This window comes from Bos mutus, chromosome 8, assembly GCF_027580195.1.
Source record: "Bos mutus isolate GX-2022 chromosome 8, NWIPB_WYAK_1.1, whole genome shotgun sequence".
Classification (NCBI taxonomy): domain Eukaryota; kingdom Metazoa; phylum Chordata; class Mammalia; order Artiodactyla; family Bovidae; genus Bos; species Bos mutus.
In genome coordinates, this window is record NC_091624.1 from 71,066,749 (window position 1) to 71,093,682 (window position 26,934).

General features: G+C 35.9%; 1 protein-coding gene across 4 annotated transcripts in view; it reads right to left on the reverse strand.

The window, feature by feature from the left end:
- Positions 1–26,934, reverse strand: part of RFX3 (regulatory factor X3) — a 337,712-nt gene that overhangs the window by 130,000 nt on the left and 180,778 nt on the right. For all 4 annotated transcript variants that reach the window (XM_005896759.2, XM_070375833.1, XM_005896758.2 and 1 more), the window contains one exon: positions 928–1,025. In XM_005896759.2, coding sequence (XP_005896821.1) covers positions 928–1,025 — 98 coding nt within the window. The remainder of the gene's footprint in view (positions 1–927; positions 1,026–26,934) is intronic.

Below are 26,934 nucleotides of genomic sequence, written 5' to 3' on the forward strand. Positions count from 1 at the left end.
AGATTTAGTGCAGTGAAATAACAACAAAAAACACACAAAAATCCTGCCCCTCATGGAGCTTACAGGTTGGTGTCATGGGGGTCTATAAAATCACCCAAGGAAACAGGAGGTGCAGTAAGAATTAAGAAAGCAGAGATTCTCAACCTAAGGCACAGCAGCCTGGGGCAGAAGAGTCAATAAGAGAATCTGAGTTCATTTCAGACCGGGAGATCTAACAGATTGCAAACAAAAACCTGTGGTAAATGAAAACAAACGTGGTGACTTATAACAGTTCTTAGTCCCTTTATTTATAATAACATCCTGAATCTCAAAGTGGCTGAAAAACTCTAATGAAAAAAATATACAAACTGACATTATTGTTGATGCAAAGGAGATGGAGTGAGAGTTGGGGAGGAAGGGGAACTTCAGACAGGAAAATAAGATTTATTGAGTATCTGGCACTTTTACATAGAGTAGTTAAGTACCTCATTTAATAAATCCAAAAAAAAAAAAAAAACCTCCTCCTAATCTACTAATACAGTAGATTTATATTACTTTACAGAAGACACACAAAAATTCACCTTATTGATAAAAACAAAAAGCATGGATTTTAGAAGGTTATATTATGATACAGAAATCACCAACAAGGGGATATGTTTTTCTCAACCTAGAGAAAACCATTCATGGGTACAACAATTTAAAATTTTACTGGGGTAGAAATGTCAAAATACTTTTAAAATATTCTACTGAGGAAAATGAACACATTTTTAACAAACATAAACAAGGCTCAAAACACCAGTTTAAGTTCAATAATTGTACTCTGGTTAAAAAAAAAAAAAAAAAGTACTGTGAAAGCAAGGAAATAACTTGGGATGGGCAGAAGGTGTCAGGAAGTGCATTCCTTTTCTCCGAGAGGGGAATGAGGACGACTCCCCCATATGAACTTACATTGCTCCATTGGTATAGACAGTGTCACTCCCCTCCACGTACTGCACCTGAGCTGGGTAGACATGCTGCACCTGCTGCACGGTCTGCACCTGCTGCACCTGGAAAGCAAATAGGAGGACCCAATGAGAGGTGCCTGCGACAGAGTGCAGGCGCAGTGCCAGGGCTACTGCGAAGGGCTTTCTAGGGTACCGATAAACCCAAGAATGCTTTATAATGAAAACTGTTAGGTTCATGCCAATTTCAGCCTAAGTACGTGCTGGGTCCAAAGGGCCAAATCAAATGTAGCATTTATGCTGAATAAATTCTGTAATGTTCTTGCAAGTATGTATGTATATACACACTTCAAGTGTTTAGAGTGAAAATTCTGAAAGCTCCACACTTATTTTGATGGTTGATGAAATTCTCTTCAACCTGGCTTGTGAATGCTACATTTATTTTTTAGTTAAAAAATTCACAGTGGAAAAGTTCAAATACTTATACGTAGAAAAAAATACTATAATAAACCCCATGTACTCATCATCCAACATAAACAACTGTCACCAGATCTTCCTCTTCAGCCTCTCACAGGATTATTTAAAAACAAGTGTAGAACTTACAGCATTTCATTGGTAATATTTCATTTTTTCTTAAGAGAAAAGAACTACTGTTAACATGAATACAATACTAACATCATAAATAAAACATTAACAGTTCCTTAATATCATATAAAACCCTGATTGTTCAAATGTCTCTGATTATTCCAATGTTTTCTTAAAAGTTGGCTTGCTCAAACCAGATCCAAACAAGGTCTACCCGTTACATTTGGTTGATATTTCCTTTCTTTCTCTTTTAGTCTCTAACAGTTTCCCATCCTTTTTATATTTGACTGTTAGTTATTTGTGACTGAAAAAACCAGATCTAAGACATATTCTAAGTGAAAATGTTGCTGAAAAATACTTAACAGTGTGTGCTCAGTCACTCAGTTGTGTCCAACTCTTTGCAACCCCATGAACTATAGCCCACCAGGCTCCTCTCTCCATGGGATTTTCCAGGCAAGAACACTGGAGTGACTTGTCATTTCCTTCTCCAGAGACTTACAATGTAACTTGATTTACGTATATATCTGCATATATGGGCACATGTGCATACAAATATGCTTCAATATATAAAGGAAGATAGAAGAATGCACACTAAATTTCTAAAAATGGTTACTTTACTGAGCAACATTAAATGAGATGGGAGAGAAGAAATCACTAACATCCTTTATGAATTCACATCTGTATTTTATATATCTCAATATATGAAAGGACTTCCACTTCTGGCCACAACGGAGTAAATACTACTGGAAATCCCCCCCCCCCCGCCCCCCGGAGACAAGTAGAAAAGTAGAGAAAATGTGTAAAACAGTATTTTCAGTCATTCAACAAAAAGGCATCATGCGATTCTGTTCCTTAACAGAAGGAAAACAAATACAGTGAACCCTATGATGATCTTGGAGACCAGGATGCAGAATATAGAGGAGGAATGGAGAAACAAAGCAGAGCATCGTGACCTCAATGAGGTGAGGAGATACTGAATTTGGGGAAGGCTGAGTCACCTGAAGTTTGAGGACAGTATCAGAAAGCAAGTTAGGTAGAGAAATAGATCCAGAAATGTTTGTAGAGATCCCCTTGATGCCAAATACTAAGCTGCACATGTGCAGGGACAGAGAAATATAAGTTCTGACCATCCATCGTGTCATGACCTTACTGAACAGCTAGGACACTCTGTAGAAACACCAGAGGGAAGAGCCATAGTATTGATAAAAGGACTAAACTACGTCTAGAATAAAACTACTTTGCGTGCGTGCTAACTTGCTTCAGTCGTGTCCAACTCTTTGCAACCCTATCAACCACAGCCTACCCGGCTTCTGTGTCCATGGGATTCTCCAGGGAAGAATACTGGAGTGGGTCACCATGCCCTCCTCCAGGGGATCTTCTCGATCTAGGGATCAAACCTGCATCTCCTATGTCTCAAAAACTACTTTAGGTCCATCCTAACAAATCTAAAAGAAAAGCCTTGATAATATCCACAAGTAACTGCCTATATGGAACTAAATTTAACACTTGTAAAGGAAGATATCAAAAATCCAGACATATAAAACCATAAGAATCACAGTGTCCAGCATTCAAAAAAAAAAATTATGACATATGAAGAAGCAGGAAAACGTGATCGCTAATGAGGAAGAAAATCAATCAATAGAAACAAATCTAGAAATGAAAGATAAGAAGTGGCAGAGAGATGTTAAAATAACTATTCTTAAATAGCCTTGAGATTTAAAGGAAAATGCAAATATGGTAAGAAAGAAAGAACACGTAATGAGCTGAGTCAAATTTGTGGAGTTGAAAAATACAGTATCTGAAATGAAAAATTTGCTCAATGGAATAGAGAGATTACATAATGCAGAAGAAAAGACAAGTTAAGATGAAAACCCAGCAATAAAAACTATTTGGAGAACAGAAAAAAAGAAATAATGAAGAACAGAGAAAAGTGGAAAAATATCAAGTAGTCTAAACAATGTAACTATAGTCCCAGAAGAGGAAGAACAGAAAATATATTTGAAGGAAGAGTGGTATAAACTTACAATTTTATTAAAACTATAAACACAGATCTAAGAAGCTTAATATACAAGACAATGTATAGACAAATGAAAACCACAGTAAAGTGCATTATAATTAAAGTGCTAAAGGAGAAAAATTCCTAAGCAGATAGAAAACAGATACATTGTACACAAGGCAACAGGTATTAAAATGACTGAAAACTTCCCAGTCAAAAAATACAAGCCTAAGATAATCAAATAGCATGTATTTAATGCAGGGAGAGAAAAACTTCAATCAAGAATCCCATAACCAGTGAAATATTCTTCAAAAATAAAGAGAAAATCCTTTCTTAGACAAAAACTAAGATCATTCATTCTGCTCTACCAGACCTCCAGTGAAGGGAACTGGAGGGAACAAAAGAGAGTTTTGGACTAAAGAAAAACAATTTCAGATGGAAAATGGGACTTACACAAGAAATGAGGAGCATTAGATGGTAAATTTGTAGGTAAGGTAATTTTGATTATTTTCTCATCTTTTAATTTCTATGAAAGATAACTGCCTGTGCAGAGTAAAAATAACAATATGCATATAACAGGGTTTATCACATATGCAGAAATAAAATGTAAGTATGACAAAAATAGCACAAAAGAAATTATACTCAGTTTAAATCTTGATTGTCATAATGGGTAAAAATGTAAACTCTAACTATATACTCTCCACCAGAACACACTTTAAATATACAAAGACAGGTTAAAAATAAAAGGATATAAAAAGACAGCCTTCAGCAAACACCAATCACAAGAAAGAGTAGCTATGTTAACATCAGTCAGAGTAGACTTCAAGACAACCAATACTACCAAAGAAAAGGATGGAAATTTAATCAAAATATTATCAAGAATAAATAACACATCCTATATGTCTTTGCATCTAACAACAGTTTCAAAATAACATGAAGCAAAAACTGAAAGAATCGAATGTTAGCTAGTTTCCTTTGTGGAGGCCAATACGGAATGGTTGCAAATTCAGTTAATTTGGAAATAGGAGAACTCATTTTAGGTCTTTATGCTGACACTTGCTGTTTATATATTGGGGGAGTCAATTCATTTTTTTAACTAATAATTTCTTTGTGTGTAAAGAAAAACTATATCTACTCTGTCAAAAAGAATTTTTGTGAGAATCCAAAGCTACTAAATACAAACACAAAGCATGTCATAAGGCATATATGATAATTATAATACATTTTGAATAATGAGAGACATTATTAAATACTTTGAAATAAGAATCTTGTCTTCTACTTCTGTGTAATTTTCATCTTTATATTCCACTTGGTTTCAGCCATAAATATGTACAATAAATGTTCATCAAGAATTCCTTCAAATCATGAAATTCTATAATTAAAGTAGAAATGAAACTCAAAGTGTCATGAGTCTTAGAAAAGAATTCTGAGTAGATGCTGGCTAACTCATCTAAGACATCAATACATAAATATGGCTCTTGATTACACTGAGACGTAACTGTACAGTGTAAAAATAGGGCATAATTCTTTGCATTATCTACTAAGTTAAAGAACTGATGAAGTAAATAGAGGACCTATTTACTTAATAGAAAATAGAAAAACACTAAAAATAATGAATTATAGCATATATTGGAGGTAACACAATTTTCCTTATTATCCAGACTAATCATTACAAACTAGGCTAAAGAGGCCTTGAAACAAATTAGTGATGAGAAATGGAATTGCCTACAGTTTGATAAGGTATTTTTTCAAGGTATAATGACAGTGAAGGAAGTAAAAGAGGAGTAAAAAGGCAGAAAAAGAAAGGAGAAAGGAAAAATAACTACCTTAGGTCTGTACGTCTCATTTCACCAATGAAAAATTAAGGTCCTTTTAATTTTTAGTTGAGGGTTATTTGACTGTCTTTCCTTTGTGGGGGAGGGGAAAGTGGAGCTCTATCATATAGTTAAAGGTCACTGGAGAGGTGCAGAAATGCTCCCTTCATATCTCAAAATTATTCAGATCTAGGAAGAGAGACATATCTACAAAATACCTCTATCGAGACTTCTAAATCCAATCACAGGATGGAAATGCACATGCAGAGCATTTTGTATATTTTGATACATTTCCCAAAACCCAACACCTTTATACAATATATATTGCATAATAATTAAATAACACTCTGTACCTAGCAAAGGAAATGCTCAGTGAATATTTGCACAGTTTATAATATCTTCTAAATGTGGATATATATTCATTTCTTAAAAAAACACCAAGAAATGCTCATGATTCCAAAGTGAACTGATGTGATTACTTTTAATGCCCTTTAATGTGTCATTAAAGACCAAAGGTAAAATTTTAAAAGGAAGTTGCATGCTATTTTCTTTTTCCAAAAGTAATTAACTGTGATCTCAAATTTGTTCAAATATTATTTTATACCATCTTTTTGTTAAACATTAATTTCTGTTCAAATATTTACTAAATTGCTATCTTTTGTAAGTTCATTTTCTATTTTATTTGCCAATCGCAGTGCAGGACCTGTTCAGGTTAGCAATGCTGAAAGAAAGGAAAACGAGCATCCTGTAAGCATGTTATTACTATTCCCAGTAACAGTATTTTCCATCCATCTCTGTGAAATCTATAAAGTGTCACATTTTACCGCCTACCCTACCCAAGTCCTCAGGGGAAAGGCAGATAATTAAAAAAAACCCTACAGGAAATTAATTTTCTCTTAATTTTATTGTATTTCCAAGATAAATTCTCAGAAGTGTTTCCAAAGAGGATGAACAAATAATTTTCACCACTTGAATTTTAATAAACAACAAATTGGTAAAAATACTGAAAAGAGCTGGAATTAATAGAAATAAACCAACAATTTCTACAATTAATTGTTTATTTAATAAAAATGACCTTGGGTTAATTTTTAAAAGGCTACATAATACATACCAGAATGGTGGTGGGAATGAAGTGAAACCATAACATTCTGCACAAGAAATTCATCCATTTTTTGTCAACTGAAGGGAAAAAAAATCCCCCAAATATAAATATATGTAACAATGTACATACATTTATACACTAGATGAATTAAGCAACTTAATACTCTTACTAACACACACTTAAATGGAAGCACCTCATGACTATTCAAATGTAGTGTGACAAATGACTTTCCTTATTTTACTGCATTTTTATAATTCTTACTGTTTACAAAAAGAAGTGAATACCAAAACAAACTACATACTACGGGAAAATGTGCTGGTTCAACAGAATCAATTAGTATATTTTGAGGACAAATTTATACAATATGTTGTTTTGGATGTGCTACAAGAAAAATAAAATGAATCACGCTTCAAAACAGTAATCCTTTTCAACAGTAAATGAAATCATTTATAATTGTCAAGCTTATTAGACAGTAAAGAATAATACTAGTCTCTAAAAATGTCTTTATCATGTCAAGATATTCATTGCCTTTCTTGTATAAAAGCACTCCTTACACATGTGGCTGGCACCAAACGTCTAACTTTAGTACTGAGAACTGTCAAAAACTGCATTAAGATGACTTTAATAAACCCACAAGAGATATGAAAGAGCTCTCAGAAGATTAAAAACAGGGGATATTAGAACAGCTAGGTTAGAGACTGCTATGTGACTGACCAAAAGTGAGGCAGAAAGAAAAAGATCAACACTGGAACAGGTATTAACAAAAGGGCAGAGGGGAAGTAAGACATACAGAGTAGCAGCAGAGAGTTAATTAGAAAAGCCACTTTGTGAGAAAACAGAAAGAACTAAATCAATAATTCTGGATGAGGTAAACTGTAGGGAATTGAAGGGAATGTGGAAACATAGTCAAAAAGTTCAATGACTACAGCATTAGGACTGTAATCAAAAAGATGCCTCAAAAAGATGCAACAACAACAATTTCTTTAGAAGCATGGTTATGGGAACAGAAATCAAAAACCTAAAACCATTGTTTTCAGTCTTGGTTAAAATTAAAAAGTAATCATATATTACAGAGGTGTTTAATCAATCTTGCCAAGAAAGAATCCCACAAATATTATGAATGTTCAAAGTTCATCTGCAGGTACCGGATGGTTATACATTTTGATCACAAGATCATGGTGAACAAAAAGCATGGTTAAGTGACAGGACAGGTTAAAAAATTACTACTTAAATATTCTCCTTATGTTTGCTAAGAACAAGCAGTTTCCCTAGATCTTTACTGTTAATTTCCAAAGTTCTTCCTGGGATATTCAATGATAACTATAAAATTCCTGTTTTATCTTCTAAGACTGGTAGCCCCCCACTTCAAAGAATGTGATGAACATGAACTGTTGGAAAATAGGATATTGTTTATTTAAATGACAGAGTTCATTTTATGCAGAAAATGGAATCTGTTCATTTACACTGTAAAATTTAAATAGGATACTCACTCTTCCTGTGTTAATTGAATCTCACTTAAAAACTATGTAGCACTTTTTTTTTCCTGAAACATTCAGATTTTTGGATATACTTTTCTTATAGCAGACTCTATGTAAATAAAAGATGCTTCTAGCACATTCAGATCCAACAAACATCACGAAGCCTGCTTTATCAACAGGACTAGAGGTAAACAAATGTATAGGAACTATTTACTAAAATTATATGATTGTTACAGGCAAATTAAACTTATTATGAAAATTATTATTATACTTGGACTTCAAATAGAGTCATATGAAAGCTAATAATATAGTGTTAAGGTCCTGGCTTACTTTCTTATACTTCTGACTACATGAAAATGAGAGAATCAATAGGGAGTGAATTATTTCAATAAATCACCCCAACTGCCTACCATCTATCTACCCCCAAAATACCTAGTTAGCTTCAAAGAATAGAATTTATCTGGTAAAGGTGAAGCAAGTTCCCGAAGACGAGAGTAGAAGTGTTTCTGGGAGCAGGGATGTGGCTAAGAGAAGATTCAGCTTATAAGGATTTCTCAATAACAAATTTGATAGATATTTCATAAAATATATAAACCTACTTTTGTGATTCAAAAAGAACAAAGTAACAACTACTTCCTACAAGTGAGGAACATTTTCTGTCATGATTACAACAGTAAACATTATTTTCCTTGGGGCCCAGCAGGACAGACCAATAAGATCCTACTAAACTAAGTAATAATTTCTAGGGGAAGAAATTTAGTAAATAACACTCTGGTGACCTGATGGGGCAAATGAGCTCAGTATACCAATCTCACTGCCATATTAGAAGACTTTGGAATGGGAGACTACTTCAGTCTTTCTAGTAAAAAGTCAATCTACTATAGAATCTATAGAAACTTAGAATATCAATAAATGTAAGCAGCACATCAGAAAATCTAACTGCACAAAATACATTTCACAACTCGAGACTCACCATTAGAATATGTATTTTGAATGTATTCTATGGTGAGACTGCATAGGTTCAAACTCATATGTGCACCGAGTGTCTATGGTAATAAAGTATATTTACAAGATAGGACAGATGTTGATTCCCTTTGGGAGGAGTACACAAAATTAACAGAATAAATTATTAAACTTAAGTGTTGGCAGACAAAGCACTGTAACATAAAAGAGCAGAATTCCTTAGTTATATATGATTGTTAAACTAGCACTGAAACTATTAATAGTGACATGCAATATTATTTCATTTGTTCCTCACAAATATTCTAAGATGAATTAAAGGCGATAGGCATTTTTGCCCCCATTTTATAAATGCTGATATAAGTACAACATATAGTGACAACCGAAAGATATGGTCTGACAGGTAACAGTGATTTGATTATGAATCCAATCTTAGAATTCTTTCTAAAATACCAGTGTTTCTGCAAATATGGGATTAATAATACTAGTGATACAAGGGTAAGATAGTAAATGACTATAAAACATATGCTAAGAATTTATTCCATTTTCAATGATCTTTGATGCATCCTGATATGTCAAGGAAAAGGCCTCATTATTTTGTTTCAGTTGCTCATCATGTCTGACTCTTTGCAACTTGATGGACTAAAGCATGCCAGGCATCCCTGTCCATCACCAACTCCCGGAGTTTACTCAAACTCATGTCCATTGAGTTCGTGATGCCATTCAACCATCTCATCCTCTGTTGTTCCCTTCTCCTGCCTCCTTCATCTTGCCCAGCATCAGGGTCATTTCATATAAGTCAGTTCTTCGCATCAAGTGGCCAAAGCATTGGAGCTTCAGCTTCAACATCAGTCCTTCCAATGAATATTTAGGACTGATCTCCTTTAGAATGGACTGGTTGGATCTCCTTGCAGTCCAAGGGACTCTCAAGAGTCTTCTCCAACACCACAGTTCAAAAGCATCACTTCTTCAGTGCTCAGCTTTCTTTATAGTCCAACTCTCACATCCATACGTGACGACTGGGAAAACCACAGCCTTGACTAGACAGACCTTTGTTGGCAAGTTAATGTCCCTGTTTTTTAATATGCTGTCTAGGTTGGTCATAACTTTTCTTCCAAAGAGCAAGCGTCTTTTAATTTCACTGCAGTCACCATTTGCAGTGATTTTGGAGCCCACCAAAATAAAGTCTACTATTATTTCCCCATCTATTTGCCATAAAGTGATAGGTTGAGATGACATTGTCATAGTTTTCTGATTGTTGAGTTTTAAGCCAAATTTTTTACTCTCCTCTTCCACTTTCATCAAGAGGCCCTTTAGTTCTTCTTTGCTTTGTGACATAAGGTTGGTGTCATCTGCATATATGAAGTTATTGATATTTCTCCCAGCAATCTTGATTCCAGCTTGGGCTTCATCCAGTCCGGCATTTCTCATGATGTACTCTGCATGTAAGTTAAATAAGCAGGGTGACAGCATACAGCCTTGATGTACTCCTTTTCCTATTTGGAATGAGTCTGTTGTTCCATGTCAAGTTCTAACTGTTGCTTCCTGACCTGCATACAGATTTCTTAGGAGGCAGGTCAGGTGGTATGGTATTCCCATCTCTTTAGGAATTTTCCACAGTCTGTTGTGATCCACACTGTCAAAGGCTTTGCCATAGTCAATAAGGCAGAAATAGATGCTTTTCTGGAATTCTCGCACTTTTTTGATGATCCAGTGAATGTTGGCAATTTGATTTCTCGTTCTTCTGCCTTTTCTAAAACCAGCTTCAACATCTGGAAGTTCAAGGTTCACGTACGGTTGAAGCCTGGCTTGGAGAATTTTGAGCATTACTTTTCTAGCATGTGAGATGAATGCAATTGTGTGGTAGTTTGAACATTCTTTGGCATTGCCTCACTTTGGGATTGGAATGAAAACTGACCTTTTCCTCTCCTGTGGCCACTACTGCGTTTTCCTAACTTGCTGGCATTTTGAGTGTAGCACTTTCACAGCATCATCTTTTATGACTTGAAATTGTTCAACTGGAATTCCATCAGCTCCACTAGCTTTGTTCATAGTGATGCTTCCTAAGGCCCACTTGACTTCACATTCCAGGATGTCTGGCTCTAGGTGAGTGATCACACCATTGTGATTATCTGGGTCATGAAGGTATTTTTTGTATAGTTCTTCAGTGTATTCTTGCCACCTCTTCTTAATATCTTCTGCTTCTGTTAGGTCCATACCATTTCTGTCCTTTATTGTGCCCATATTTGCATGAAATGTTCCCTTGGTATCTCTAATTTTCTTGAAGAGATCTCTAGTCTTTCCCATTCTGTTGTTTTCCTCTATTTCTTTGCACTGATCACTGAGGAAGGCTTTCTTAACTGTGCTTGTTATTCTTTGGAACTCTGCATTCAAACGGGTATATCTTTCCTTTTCTCCTTTGCTTTTCACTTCCTTTCTTTTCACAGCTATTTGTAAGGCCTCCTCAGACAGCCATTTACCTTTTTTGCATAACTTTTTCTTGCAGATGGTCTTGATCACTGCCTCCTGTACAATGTCACGATTCTCTGTCCATAGTTAATCAGGCACTGTCTATCACATCTAGTCCCCTGAATCTATTTGTCACTTCCACTGTATAATCATAAGAGATTTCATTTAGGTCATACCTGAATGGCCTAGAGGTTTTCCCTACTTTCTTCAATTTAAGTCTGAATCTGGCAATAAATAAGGAGTTCATGATCTGAGCTACTGTCAGGTCCCGGTCTTGTTTTTGCTGACTGTATAGAGCTTCTCCATCTTTGGCTGCAAAGAATATAACCAATCTGATTTCTGTGTTGACCATCTGGTGATGTCCATGTGTAGAGTGTTCTCTTGTATTGTTGGAACAGGGTTTTTGCTATGACCAGTGTGTTCTCTTGGCAAAACTCTACTAGCCTTTGCCCTGCTTCATTCTATACTCCAAGGCCAAATTTGCCTGTTACTCCAGGTGTTTCTTGACTTCCTACTTTTACATTCCAGGCCCTCTGATGAAAAGGACATATTTTTTGGGTGTTAGTTCTATAAGGTCGTGTAGGTCTTTATAGAACCATTCAACTTCAGCTTCCTCAGCATTACTAGTGGGGCACAGACTTGGATTACTATGATATTGAATGGTTTGCCTTGGAAATGAACAGAGATCACTGTCATTTTTGAGATTGCATCCAAGTACTGCATTTCAGACTCTTGTTTACTATGATGGCTACTCCATTTCTTCTAAGGGATTCTTGTCCATATTAGTAGATATAATGGTCATCTGAGTTAAATTCACCCATTCCAGTCTTACCACCTCTGATTCTGGAAATTATGCTCCAGTGTTGGATGTTGTCAAGCAAAAGCATTTAGCCAAATCATAAAGTATTTCATTTTATGTAGCACAGATGGTAAAGAATCTGCCTGCAATGCAGGAGACCTAGGTTCGATCCCTGGGTTGGAAAGATCCCCTGGAGAAGGAAATGGCTACCCACTCCAGTATTCTTGCCTGGAGAATCCCATGGACAGAGGACCCTGGTGGTCCATGGGGTCAAAAGCGTAGGACACAACCGAGTGACTAACACACACACACACACACAGAGCTTTATGTTTCTCTTCCATTTATGTCAAGGGACATATTTTTTTTTCACTTTAGGTAGAAACATAATGTTCTCTTTATTAAATTAATGTTAGTAATTTTATAGAAAACTAGTATATAAAAATATAGTGGATTCTGCAAAAAATAAAAATCCATTAATCAGTTTGCAAAAAATGAAACTTGAAAATATTCTACTACATATCAAACACAATAAATCATACTCTTAATAATGACCACCAAAAGGCTTTCCAATTTAGAGAACTTTACATTTCATACAGAATTCAATCAATTAGTTGCTTCATTGTATCAACTTATTACTTACATAAATTCCTAAATGAGTACAATAGCCATAATACTACCATAGCAAGAGTCAAGTTAGTTTTGAAGGAAATTTGGTGTATCACTTACTTTTTAGCAATATTTCATTTATTTTAATACTATTACAATAGAAGTTATACATAAATACGGCTGCATAAGACTCAAACAAAAAGAATAATCAGAGTAAAATGTGACTGTTTGTGTTTAAGTCACTCAGTCATGTCTGACTCTTTCCGATTCTATGGACTGCAGCCCACCAGGCTCCTCCCACTTCATGCTCATACTCCCAGCTATTCCTGTTCCTGGACATAATGACTAACCAACTGTAAGACAAAATGCATTTCTCCAACAGTTCAGTTCCGTTCAGTCGCTCAGTTGTGTCTGACTCTGCGACCCCATGGACTGCAGCATGCCAGGCTTCTGTGTCCATCACCAACCCCTGGAGCTTACTCAAACTCAGTCCATCAAGTCAGTGATGCCATCCAACCATCTAATCCTCTGTCGTCCCCTTCTCCTCCTGTCTTCAATCTTTTCCAGCATCAGGGTCTTTTGCAATGAGTCAACTATTTGCACCAAGTGGCCAAATTATTAGAACTACAGCTTCGGCATCAGTCCTTTCAACGAATATTCAGGGCTGATTTCACTTAGGATTGACTGATTTGATCTCCTTGCAATCCAAGGGACTCTCAAGAGTTTTCTCCAAAACCACAGTTCAAAAGCATCAATTCTTTGGCGCTCAGCCTTCTTTATGGTACTACTCCACATTCATACGTGACTACTGGAAAACCCATAGCTTTGACTAGATAGACCTACCTTTGTTGGCAAATTAATGTCTCAGCTTATTAATATGCTGTCTAGGTCAGTCATAGCTTTTCTTCCAAGGAGCAAGCGTCTTTAATTTCATGGCAAGCATCTTTTAATTTTGTGATTTAGGAGGCCAAGAAAATAAAATCTGTACCTGTTTCCATTGTTTCCCCATCTATTTGCCATGAAGTGATAGGATCAGATGACATTATCTTAGTTTTCTGAATGTTGAGTTTTAAGCCAGTTTTTCACTCTCCTTTTTCACTTTCATCAAGAGGCTCTTCAGTTCCTCTTCGTTTTCTGACATAAGGGTGGTGTCATCTGCATATCTGAGGTTATTGATATTTCTCCTGGCAATCTTGATTGCAGATTGTGCTTCATCCTGCCCAGCATTTCACATGTGTACTCTGCACGTAAGTTAAATAAGCAGGGTGACAGTATACAGCCTTGATGTACTCCTTTCCCAATTTCAAATCAGTCTGCTGTTTCATGTACAGTTCTAACTGTTGCTTCTTGACCTGCGTACAGATTTCTCAGGAGGCAGGTCAGGTGGTCTGGTATTCCCATCTCTTTAAGAGTTTTCCAGTTTGTGATCCACACAGTCAATAGCTGTGGCATAGCCAATAAAGCAGAAGTAGATGTTTTTCTGGAACTTTCTTGATTTTTCTATGATCCAACGGATGTTGGCAATTTGATTTCTGGTTCCTTGTATATTTTTGAGATTAGTTGTTTGTCGGTTGCTTCATTTGCTATTATTTTCTCCCATTCTGAAAGCTGTCTTTTCACCTTGCTAATAGTTTCCTTTGATGTGCAGAAGCTTTTAAGTTTAATTAGGTCCCATTTGTTTATTTTTGCTTTTATTTCCAATATTCTGGGAGGTGGGTCATAGAGGATCCTGCTGTGATGTATGTCAGACAGTGTTTTGCCTATGTTCTCCTCTAGGAGTTTTATAGTTTCTGGTCTTACGTCGAGATCTTTAATCCATTTTGAGTTTATTTTTGTATATGGTGTTAGAAAGTGTTCTAGTTTCATTCTTTTACAAGTGGTTGACCAGATTTCCCAGCACCACTTGTTAAAGAGATTGTCTTTAATCCATTGTATATTCTTGCCTCCTTTGTCAAAGATAAGGTGTCCATATGTGCGTGGATTTATCTCTGGGCTTTCTATTTTGTTCCATTGATCTATATTTCTGTCTTTGTGCCAGTACCATACTGTCTTGATAACTGTGGCTTTGTAGTAGAGCCTGAAGTCAGGTAGGTTGATTCCTCCAGTTCCATTTTTCTTTCTCAAGATCGCTTTGGCTATTCGAGGTTTTTTGTATTTCCATACAAATTGTGAAATTATTTGTTCTAGCTCTGTGAAGAATACTGTTGGTAGCTTGATAGGGATTGCATTGAATCTATAAATTGCTTTGGGTAGTATACTCATTTTCATATATTGATTCTTCCAATCCATGAACATGGTATATTTCTCCATCTATTAGTGTCCTCTTTGATTTCTTTCACCAGTGTTTTAGTTTTTTCTATATATAGGTCTTTAGTTTCTTTAGGTAGATATATTCCTAAGTATTTTATTCTTTTCGTTGCAATGGTGAATGGAATTGTTTTTAATTTCTCTTTCTGTTTTCTCATTATTAGTGTATAGGAATGCAAGGGATTTCTGTGTGTTGATTTTATATCCTGCAACTTTACTATAATCATTGATTAGTTCTAGTAATTTTCTGGTGGAGTCTTCAGGGTTTTCTATGTAGAGGATCATGTCATCTGCAAATAGTGAGAGTTTTACTTCTTCTTTTCCAATTTGGATTCCTTTTATTTCTTTTTCTGCTCTGATTGCTGTGGCCAAAACATCCAAAACTATGTTGAATAGTAATGGTGAAAGTGGGCACCCTTGTCTTGTTCCTGACTTTAGAGGAAATGCTTTCAATTTTTCACCATTGAGAATAATGTTTGCTGTGGGTTTGTCATATATAGCTTTTATTATGTTGAGGTATGTTCCTTCTATTCCTGCTTTCTGGAGAGTTTTTATCATAAATGGGTGTTGAATTTTGTCAAAGGCTTTCTCTGCATCTATTGAGATAATCATATGGTTTTTGTTTTTCAATTTGTTAATGTGGTGTATTACATTGACTGATTTATGGATATTGAAGAATCCTTGCATCCCTGGGATAAAGCCCACTTGGTCATGGTGTATGATCTTTTAATGTGTTGTTGGATTCTGATTGCTAGAATTTTGTTTAGGATTTTTGCATCTATATTCATCAGTGATATTGGCCTGTAGTTTTCTTTTTTTGTGGGATCTTTGTCAGGTTTTGGTATTAGGGTGATGGTGGCCTCATAGAATGAGTTTGGAAGTTTACCTTCCTCTGCAATTTTCTGGAAGAGTTTGAGCAGGATAGGTGTTAGCTCTTCTCTAAATTTTTGGTAGAATTCAGCTGTGAAGCCGTCTGGACCTGGGCTTTTGTTTGCTGGAAGATTTTTGATTACAGTTTCAATTTCCGTGTTTGTGATGGGTCTGTTAAGGTTTTCTGTTTCTTCCTGGTCGAGTTTTGGAAAGTTGTACTTTTCTAAGAATTTGTCCATTTCTTCCTCGTTGTCCATTTTATTGGCATATAATTGTTGATAATAGTCTCTTATGATCCTTTGTATTTCTGTGTTGTCTGTTGTGATCTCTCCATTTTCGTTTCTAATTTTATTGATTTGATTTTTCTCCTTTGTTTCTTGATGAGTCTGGCTAATGGTTTATCAATTTTATTTATCCTTTCAAAGAACCAGCTTTTGGCTTTGTTGATTTTTGCTATGGTCTCTTTTGTTTCTTTTGCATTTATTTCTGCTCTAATTTTTAAGATTTCTTTTCCTTCTACTAACCCTGGGGTTCTTCATGTCTTCCTTTTCTAGTTGCTTTAGGTGTAGAGTTAGGTTATTTATTTGACTTTTTCTTGTTTCTTGAGGTGTGCCTGTATTGCTATGAACTTTCCCCTTAGGACTGCTTTTACTGTGTCCCACAGGTTTTGGGTTGTTGTGTTTTCATTTTCATTCGTTTCTATGCAAATTTTGATTTCTTTTTTGATTTCTTCTGTGGTTTGTTGGTTATTCAGCAGGGTGTTGTTCATCCTCCATATGTTGGAATTTTTAATAGTTTTTCTCCTGTAATTGAGATCTAATCTTACTGCATTGTGGTCAGAAAAGATGCTTGAATGATTTCTATTTTTTGAATTTACCAAGGCTAGCTTTATGGCCCAGGATGTGATCTATCCTGGAGAAGGTTCCATGTGCGCTTGAGAAAAAGGTGAAATTCATTGTTTTGGGATGAAATGTCCTATAGATATCAATTAGGTCTAACTGGTCTATTGTATCATTTAAAGTTTGTGTTTCCTTGTTAATTTTCTGTTTAGTTGATCTATCCATAGGTGTGAGTGGGGTATTAAAGTCTCCCACTATTATTGTGTTATTGTTAATTTCTCCTTTCATACTTGTTAAAATATACAAGCAACTCCTACAGCTCAACTCCAGAAAAATAAATGACCCAATCAAAAAATGGGCCAAAGATCTAAATAGACATTTCTCCAAAGAAGACATACAGATGGCTAACAAACACATGAAAAGATGCTCAACATCACTCATTATCAGAGAAATGCAAATCAAAACCACTATGAGATACCATTTCACACCAGTCAGAATGGCTGCGATCCAAAAGTCTACAAATAATAAATGCTGGAGAGGGTGTGGAGAAAAGGGAACCCTCTTACACTGTTGGTGGGAATGCAAACTAGTACAGCCACTATGGAGAACAGTGTGGAGATTCCTTAAAAACTGGAAATAGAACTGCCTTATGATCCAGCAACCCCACTGCTGGGCATACACACTGAGGAAACCAGAAGGGAAAGAGACACGTGTACCCCAATGTTCATCGCAGCACTGTTTATGATAGCCAGGACATGGAAGCAACCTAGATGTCCATCAGCAGATGAATGGATAAGAAAGCTGTGGTACATATACACAATGGAGTATTACTCAGCCATTAAAAAGAATACATTTGAATCAGTTCTAATGAGGTGGATGAAACTGGAGCCTATTATACAGAGTGAAGTAAGCCAGAAGGAAAAACACCAATACAGTATACTAACGCATATATATGGAATTTAGAAAGATGGTAACGATAACCCTGTATACGAGACAGCAAAAGAGACACTGATGTATAGAACAGGCTTATGGACTCTGTGGGAGAGGGAGAGGGTGGGAAGATTTGGGAGAATGGCATTGAAACATGTGAAATGTCATGTATGAAACGAGATGCCAGTCCAGGTTCAATGCACGATGCTGGATGCTTGGGGCTGGTGCACTGGGATGACCCAGAGGGATGGTGTGGGGAGGGAGGAGGGAGGAGGGTTCAGGATGGGGAACACATGAGAAATAAAGGAATAAAAAATTAAAAAAAAAAAAGTAAAAAGAATTAAGTTATACAAAACATGGAAAACGATGAAATCCCCTAAAAGATGATGCACTGTCTTTAAAAAATATATTATCCTGCAGTTTTCCTATCATAGTGCCCAAAGCACTGCTTTCATTTTCAAGAAGGAATAAAATAAGACTTGAAGGGACTATCTTTATGGTTTGCTTCAAGATTTCATACAAGTTGAGAATTTAGAATTTTTCATTTTCCATTCATAGTGGCAAATAAAAGGAAATTGATAGAGGAAGATGTTTCCAAGTTATTAGATGAATCAGAGGATAAATGGAAAGAGGTAGGTAGCAGCACTCTTAGACTCTGTTAATGATGGCAAAATTGGTCAGGTTATGAGCTTTCAGAGGAATATATTGTAGATGAATCTTCTCAAAACTCAATAATCGATAAATGACCTACATATTCTTAAGGACACAAAAGAAATGTGGTATTTTCATCCAGTTAGTCATTTGACAGGAAAAATGTCACTATGCAATGTTTTGTGACAAGAACTTGGACCATCTTGTTTTGCCAAAATGATGTATGATGATACTCTTTAATATTTTTTATTGTTTGTGTGTCAATGTTTGAGTTGAGGTTTACTATGTTAAAATTCTTGTGAACACTTCAAATAAAGTTTTTTTTCTTATTAAAAAAAAATGATTTCTGGTTCCTCTTTTTTTCCTAAATCCAGCTTGAACATCTGGAAGTTCTTGGTTCATGTACTGTTGAAGCCTGGGTTGGAGAATTTTGAGCATTACTTTGCTAGTGTGTGGGATGAGTCCAATTGTGTGGTAGTTTGAACATTCTTTTGCATTGCTTTTTTGGGGACTGTAATGAAAACTGATCTTTTCTAGTCCTGTGGCCACTGCTGAGTTTTCCAAATTTGCTGGCATATTGAGTGCAGCACTTTCACAGCATCATCTTTTAGGATTTGAAATAGCTCAGCTGGAATTCCATCATCTCCACTAGCTTTCTTCATAGTGTTCCTCCAATATCCTACCAGTAAATTCACCTTCATGTATGTTTTTGTCTCCATACTAGCCAGGAAAGTTAACACTATTTGCTACAAGAGACAGCTACCAAATCCTAAGTTACCCACCTACAGAGGGTACAAGGAGCCCACGATCCACATGCTCACTTTAGACACCCTGATTAACAAGGCTCTGCCATTCTGTACTTGTGTGTCCTTGATGTAGCTTTAGAGGAGCTAAGAGACTGTAGAGGTGGCAATCCTGGCTCCTAAATACCATGACTCACACATAATACATGCTACTTTTGCTCACAACCCACTATCCAGAATATGCCACAGGGTGCAACCTAAACATAAGGGAAAAAGCTGAACTTATATATCTGATACAATACCATTTTGTTCAATAGTACATATGTGAATCAGGTGAAAGAGAATGTGTTTTCCTGCCATATACTTTTCTTCATCTTAATGATATATTCAGAGCTCTTTTCAAGTATGTTTGTATGTATGTATGTATGTGTACATGCACATACAACCATTTTTATTGGTTTCACAGTAACTATAGCATAGCTACATCACTTAACCATTCCACTATTGATGTATATTCAGGCTACTTTTTCTCTATCATAAAAAATACCATAAAAAAAGAATACATCTAAGTTTTAATCAAACATTTTATAGAGTTGATCCTGTCCATATGTTTACTGGCCACTGGGTTCTCATGTTCTGTGAACAGCCTATTCATATCCTATGTGAATTTAGCTATTGTACTCTCTTCCCTTAATGATTTACAGAATCTTGTTAATAAACATGATAAAATTTTTATTCCAATCCACTTGATATTTTTTCCTTTAACTTTACTTATGGTGTTTGTTAACTATTACTTGGCAAAATATATCAACATTTTTCCTATAAACATTGTGATGTTTTATATTCTACATAAGATGATCTTCCTCCTTTTAAGATTATGAAAAAATACTATCCAGCTTTTCTTTCTATTGGTTTTGAAGTTTTAAAACTGATTAGTTCTAGAATATATTTTGGGTTTTAAGACAAAGGTATATCTTTATTTTTTCTAAACAGATAACCGATTTTTCTCAACACCATTGCATTATTTGCACCAATGTATTTACTGCATTATCTTTTTTTCTTATTTTAAAGAGTATATTTATCATAAACTAAGTTCTCATTTTTACTTGGATTTGTTTGTTTACTCCTGGTCTGTTACCATTCAGTTTTTATTACTATAGCTTTGTAGCATTTTACAAGGTTAGTAGAACAAGTCCTCCATGGCTATTCTGGTATATATTCTTTTCCATTAACTTTAAGATTAGCTTTGCAAATTTTAAGAAAACACTGATGGATGTTTTAGTTGGACTATTTTGAAACTGTGCATTTGTTTAGGAAAGAAATGAATTCTGCATAATACGGAGTCTATCCATCCAGAAACAAAATAATCTCACTACATATTCTTTGTAGAAAAAAAAATCTCATTTTTAAATTTAGGCCTCTTTAATGTCCTTTCATATGTGAGTTATAAGCTTTACCCTAACTCACTGGTTATGAGCACCTACTATGAAGTTTGATGCTATTTTTCAAAGTGATGTGGTAGGCAGATTTCTAAAAATCTCTCAGATTCCAAACCTGCATCCCTGTAACCTATAAAAGTGATGAGAGATATCTATCATGATTGTGTTACATGGCACAATTGAAGTTAAAATTGAGACTGACTTAGCCTCAAACTACCGCACAATTGCACTCATCTCACACGCTAGCAAAGTAACGCTCAAAATTCTCTAAGCCAGGCTTCAGTACGTCAAGGCTGTATTTTGCCACTCTGCTTATTTAACTTACATGCAAGGTACACATGCGAAATGCCGGGCTGGATGATGCACAAGCTGGAATCAAGATTGCTGGGAGAAATATCAATAACCTCATTTATGCAGATGACACCACCCTTATGGCAGAAAACGAAGAGGAACTAAAAAGCCTCTTGATGAAAGTGAAAGAGCAGAGTGAAAAAACTGGCTTACAACTCAACATTCAAAAAATTAAGACCATGGCATCTGGTCCCATCACTTCATGGCAAATAGATGGGGAAACAATGGAAACAGTGACAAATTTTATTTTCTTGAGCTCCAAAATCACTGCAGATGGTGACTGCAGCCATGAAATTAAAAGATGCTTGCTCCTTGGAAGAAAAGTTATGACCACTCTAGATAGCATATTAAAAAGCAGAGACATTACTTTGCCAACAAAATCCGTCTAGTCAAAGCGATGGATTTGCCAGGAGTCATGTATGGATCTGAAAGTTGGACTATAAAGAAAGCTGATCACCGAAGAATTGATGCTTTTGAACTGTGGTGTTGAGAAGACTCTTGAGAGTCCCTTGAACTGCAAGGAGATCCAATCAGTCAATCCTAAAGGAATTTAGTCCTGACTATTCTTTGGAAGGACTGATGCTGACTTGAAACTTCACCTGATGTGAGGAACTGACTCATTTGAAAAGACCCTGATGCTGGGAAAGATTGAAGGTGGGAGGAGAAGGGGACGATGGAGGACATGATGGTTGGATGGCATCACTGACTCAGTGGACATGAGTTTGAGTGAACTCCAGGAGTTGGTGATGGGCAAGGAAGCATGTCGTGCTGCAGTCCGTGGGGTCACAAAAAGTCGGGCACGACTGAGCTACTGAAGTGAAGTGAACTGAACAACCTGAATGAGTTTGACAATGAATTAATCCTAGGACCACTACATAAAACTGTGGTGTGACAGACACCTTAATTTCCGTCCTGTGAGACCTAAAACAGAGAACCCAGTTGCATCCACTCAAACTTCTGACTTACAGTAATTACGAGATAATAAATGGGTGTTGTTTTAAGCCACTAAGTTAGTTGTAATTTGTTATACAGCAATAGGAAACTAATCCAGATAGACTCCAAAGCAACTGTTATTACTACTTTTCACCTCCATAAAGTTTCAGGATTCCCGGGGAGATGAAAATACATTCGGAATCACTTCTCCCTTCCTCCCCTGTATTTCCACTAATACTCCTTAATTAAGCCATATATGCCAACCAAAATCTTCAATTTCCTGTTAAATGTTAAGTTTTGGGGAGTAAAATGCTATCTCTTCCTGAAAAAGTTTGAATATTTAAGGTACAATGTAAATTGAAAACACAAATACAAAAGAACATAAACCCTAAAAGTCATTGGGTAAATCACCTAATGAAAAGTAGGAGCATATTAACTGGTATCAAATACTAGAATCCAAAATATTTCACAAGAGGCCAGGATATATACAATAGCCAAGGTTCTTTCAGTAATTTATCTATAATGACTACAATGTTTAAAAGCAAATATAGTATATTGGTAAAATAATAATCAACATTCTTGATTCCACTGAATAAATTATTGCACTATTTACCTTTTCCTTTAATTAAAAATGCAATTTATTACATAGTATGTTAAATTTATAAAACTCTTCATGGTCTAAGAAATATTAAATAATTCATACTTTGAAATCAGTTTAGAGAATTTTGAGCTGATGCATGGCTGAATTATGTAATTTTTTTAAAGATACGGTAAAAGAAAACTTACAATGGTACTCAGTGACAAGACTGACAATAAAATAAGCTTCACTTATTTTGTCAGCATGCTTCCATACTATTTGAATCCTTTTTAACAAAGCATGTTACTTATAGCTCTTGGGTAAAATTTTTAAAACAAAGGAATAAATAAAGCAAGAAAAAAGTTTAGTGAATATGAAAGATAATGATTTTAATTCTCATGGAACTGAGAGAGTTTTGGAATCAGAAAACAAATTAAAGGAAAGGAAAAATAGAGAAGAAAGAAATTAAAGCAAATAACATAACATGGAACAATGATTAGATATTTGTTAGAACTATCAAAACAATGTTATGAGTTAATTAAAAAGAAAATTCATCCATTGTCTAAAATTTTAAAGTTTATTTTCTTATTAAAAGTGATTTTTAAAATTATTGACCTGTCCTGCTCTCCTCAAAACACCAATTTCCATGATATACAAATAAGAGGAATTGTGTGGTAAACCTAGGAACCAGTATCTGTCTCAAAATTTTAACAGGTGGTCTTATCAGTACGACAGACAGGGATCTTATTTCCTTAATTGATTTTCTTTGATGTCTCCACGGCTTTTCACTCAGTAAACAAAAGGTATTATTTACCAAGTTGCCCCTGCCTGTTGGTAAGGCAGATTGCAGTCAATTTAACAGCTGCTGGGAAAGCACATCTAAATCAACTTTCCACTTGCCTGACGATTTTGCACGGGACCTCACAAGGGAGAACGATCCCTCTGATCTAATGCTCTGCCTATTCCTAAGAACTGTAGTTTATAATTTAAATGTCATTATTTTGTCATCCATTTACATCTTAGTACAAGATGTACTTTCCCTGCAACTTTACAAGGCTAGTTCTGATGTAGAGGAAAGAGGGAGAATTGTGTTTTGTATGTAAGTCCCATGAAGGGAGGAACAATATCTGTTTCTTCTTTATCCTCTATCAAAATGACTGGCACATAGTAAATTCTCAGTAAGGATTTGATGAAGTAAAAGTTAAAATTAAAGTTATTCAGTTGTGTCTGGCTCTTTGCAACCCCATGGACTGTAGCCTACCAGGCTCCTCTGTCCATGGAATTCTCCAGGCAAGAATACTGGAGTGGATAGGCGTTCCCTTCCTTCTCTATGGGATCTTCCCAACCAAGGGATTGAACCCAGGTCTCCCACTGGCGAATTCTTTACCATCTGAGCCACCAGGGAAGCCCAAGAATACTGGAGTGGGTAGCCTATCCCTTCTTCAAGAGATATTCCCGACCCAGGAATCGAATCAAGGTCTCCTGAATTGCAGGCGGTTTCTTTACCAGCTGAGCTACAAAGGTGAGCACAAACTAAAATTCAACAAATAGCACTGAGTTGCCAACGAACAAGAACAAAAAATGACACAGGCAAATGGCACATTAGGGAAGAAAGAAAACATAAAGAGAAGAAGGTGATAGTGAAAGGAACAAGGAAGTTCAGTTTTCATACTATTCCTAAACAAAGGCGTTCTGTTTTTTCTTCACAACTTTCTCAGTTAAGCAGTTCCACCCATATGCTATTTTAAAGAATAAAATTCATTGGAATGGTAGGGGAAAAAACAGTCTACCATGTAAGACTTCTTCCAAAGAGATAAAGACATGCAGCCCAGTAAGCACTAATGGCATATTAGATTAGATAACTATTCAGGTAAAGAATACTTTTACATTAGCAAAGCAAAAAATATTTTAAAGCCAAAGATGAATGTAAAGATATGGGTCACAAAAATGGCTCATGACTAATTTGGAGTTGAATCAATGGTTTTATAGACAAGTGTGCATTTTTGTTTTTAAAGATGGACAATTTAGGGATCTCCAGGAAATTATCCAATAAATACATGTAAACCACATGTGGGACTCAATTCCATATGTGGGACTCAATTCTACTTTAATCCATATTATATAATACTTATAAAGTCAGAAAGTCAGAATATTAAAAATCACTCTTAAAAATTACAGTACATATTTTTCCATTACTGGTAACTGGTCTGTTCATATTATCTATTTCTCCCTGGTTCAGTCTTGGGAGATTGTTCATTTCTAGAAATCTGTCTATTTCTTCTAGGTTGCCCAATTTATTGGCATATTGCTGTTAGTGGTAGTCTCTTGTGATCCTTTGTATTTCTGTGGTATCAGCTCTAACTTCTTTTTCACTTCTGATTTTATTGACTTGAGTCCTCTGCTTTTCTTCTTAATACCCTGACTAAAGGTTTATAACTTTGCTTATCTTTTTCTGCCTATTTTTAAAATTTTATTTATTTTTTATTGAAGGATAATTGCTTTACAAAATTTTGTTGCTTTCTGTCAAACCTCAACATGAATCAGCCACAGGTATACAATATACCCGCCTTTTGAACCTCCCTCCCATCTCCCTCTCCATCCCATCCGTCTAGGTTGACACAGAACCCCTGTTTGAGTTTCCTGAGCCATGCAGCAAATTCCTGTTGGCTATCTATTTTACATATGGTAATGTAAGTTTCCGTGTTACTCTTTCCATACATCTCACCCTCTCCTCCCCTTTCCCCATGTCCATAAGTCTATTCTCTATGTCTGTTTCTCCACTTCTGCCCTGTAAATAAATTCTTCAGTACCATTTTTCTAGATTCTGTATATATGCATTAGAAAATGACATTTACCTTTCTCTTTCAACTTACTTCACTTTGTATAATAGGTTCTAGGTTCATTTACCTTATTACTAGATTCAAAATGTGTTCCTTTTTATGGCTGAGTAATATTCCACTGTGTATGTACATGAACCACAACTTCTTTATCTAATCATCTGTCGATAGGCATCTAGGTTCTTCCATATTCTAGCTATTGTAAATAGTGCAGCAGTGAACAATGGAATACATGAGCCTTTTTCAGTTTTGGTTTCCTCAGGGTATACACCTAGGAGTGGGATTGCTGGGTCATATGGCGGTTTTATTCCTAGCTTTTAAAGGAATCTCCATACCGTCTTCCACAGTGGCTGTATCAATTTACATTCCCACCAACAGAGAGTTCCCTTTTCTCCACACCCTCTCCAGCATTTATTGTTTGTAGACATTTTGATGGTGGCCATTCTGACCAGTTTGAGGTGATATCTCATTGTAGTTTTGATTTGCATTTCTCTAATAATGAGTGATGTTGAGTATCTTTTTATGTGTTTGTTAGCCATCAGTAAGTCTTTGGAGAAATGTCTGTTTAGGTCTTTTTTTCCACATTTTGATGAGATAGTTTGTTTTTCTGGTATTGAGTTATATGAGCTACTTGTATATTTTGGAAATTAATCCTTTGTCAGTTGTTTCATTTGCTATTATTTTCTTCCATTCTGAGAGTTGTCTTTTCACCTTGCTTATAGTTTCCTTTGCTGAGCAAAAGCTTTTATGTTTAATTAGGTCCCAGTTGTTTACTTTCATTTTTATTTCCTTTACTCTAGGAGGTGGGTCATACAGGATATTGCTTTGATTTATGTCATTGAGTGTTCTGCCTATGTTTTCCTCTAAGAGTTTGATAGTTTCTGGCCTTACATTTAAGTCTTTTTTTCCTTTACAATATTGTATTGGTTTTGCCATACATCAACATGGATCCGCCATGGGTGTGGGAAACTGGACAGCTACATGCAAAAGAATGAACTTAGAACACTTCCTAACACCATACACAAAGATAAAACGCAAAATGGATTAAAGACATAAATGTATAGGATAGGGAACACGTGTACATTTAGGTCTTTAATCCATTTTGAGTTTATCTTTGTGTATGGTGTTAGGAAGTGCTCTGCTGCTGCTGCTGCTAAGTCGCTTCAGTCATGTCTGACTCTGTGCGACCCCATAGACAGCAGCCCACCAGGCTCCCCCGTCCATGGGATTCTCCAGGCAAGAACACTGGAGTGGGTTGCCATTTCCTTCTTCAATGCATGAAAGTGAAGGAAAGTGAAGTCGCTCAGTCGTGTCCAACTCCTAGCGACCCCATGGACTGCAGCCTACCAGGCTCCTCTGTCCATGGGATTTTCCAGGCAAGAGTACTGGAGTGGGGTGCCATTGCCTTCTCCAGGAAGTGCTCTAAGTTCATTCTTTTACATGTAGCTGTCCAGTTTTCCCAGCACTATTTATTGAAGAAGCTGTCTTTGCCCCATTGTATATTCTTGCCTCCTTCGTCAAAAATAAGGTACCCATAGATGCATGGGTTATTTCTGGGCATACTGCTTTGTTCCATTGGTCTATATTTATATTTTTGTGCCTAGTACCATACTGTCTTGATGACTGTAGCCTTGTAGTATAATTTTAAGTCAGGAAAGTTGATTCCTCCAGCTCTATTCTTCTTTCTCAAGACTTCTTTGGCTATTCAGGGTCTTTTGTGACAATTCC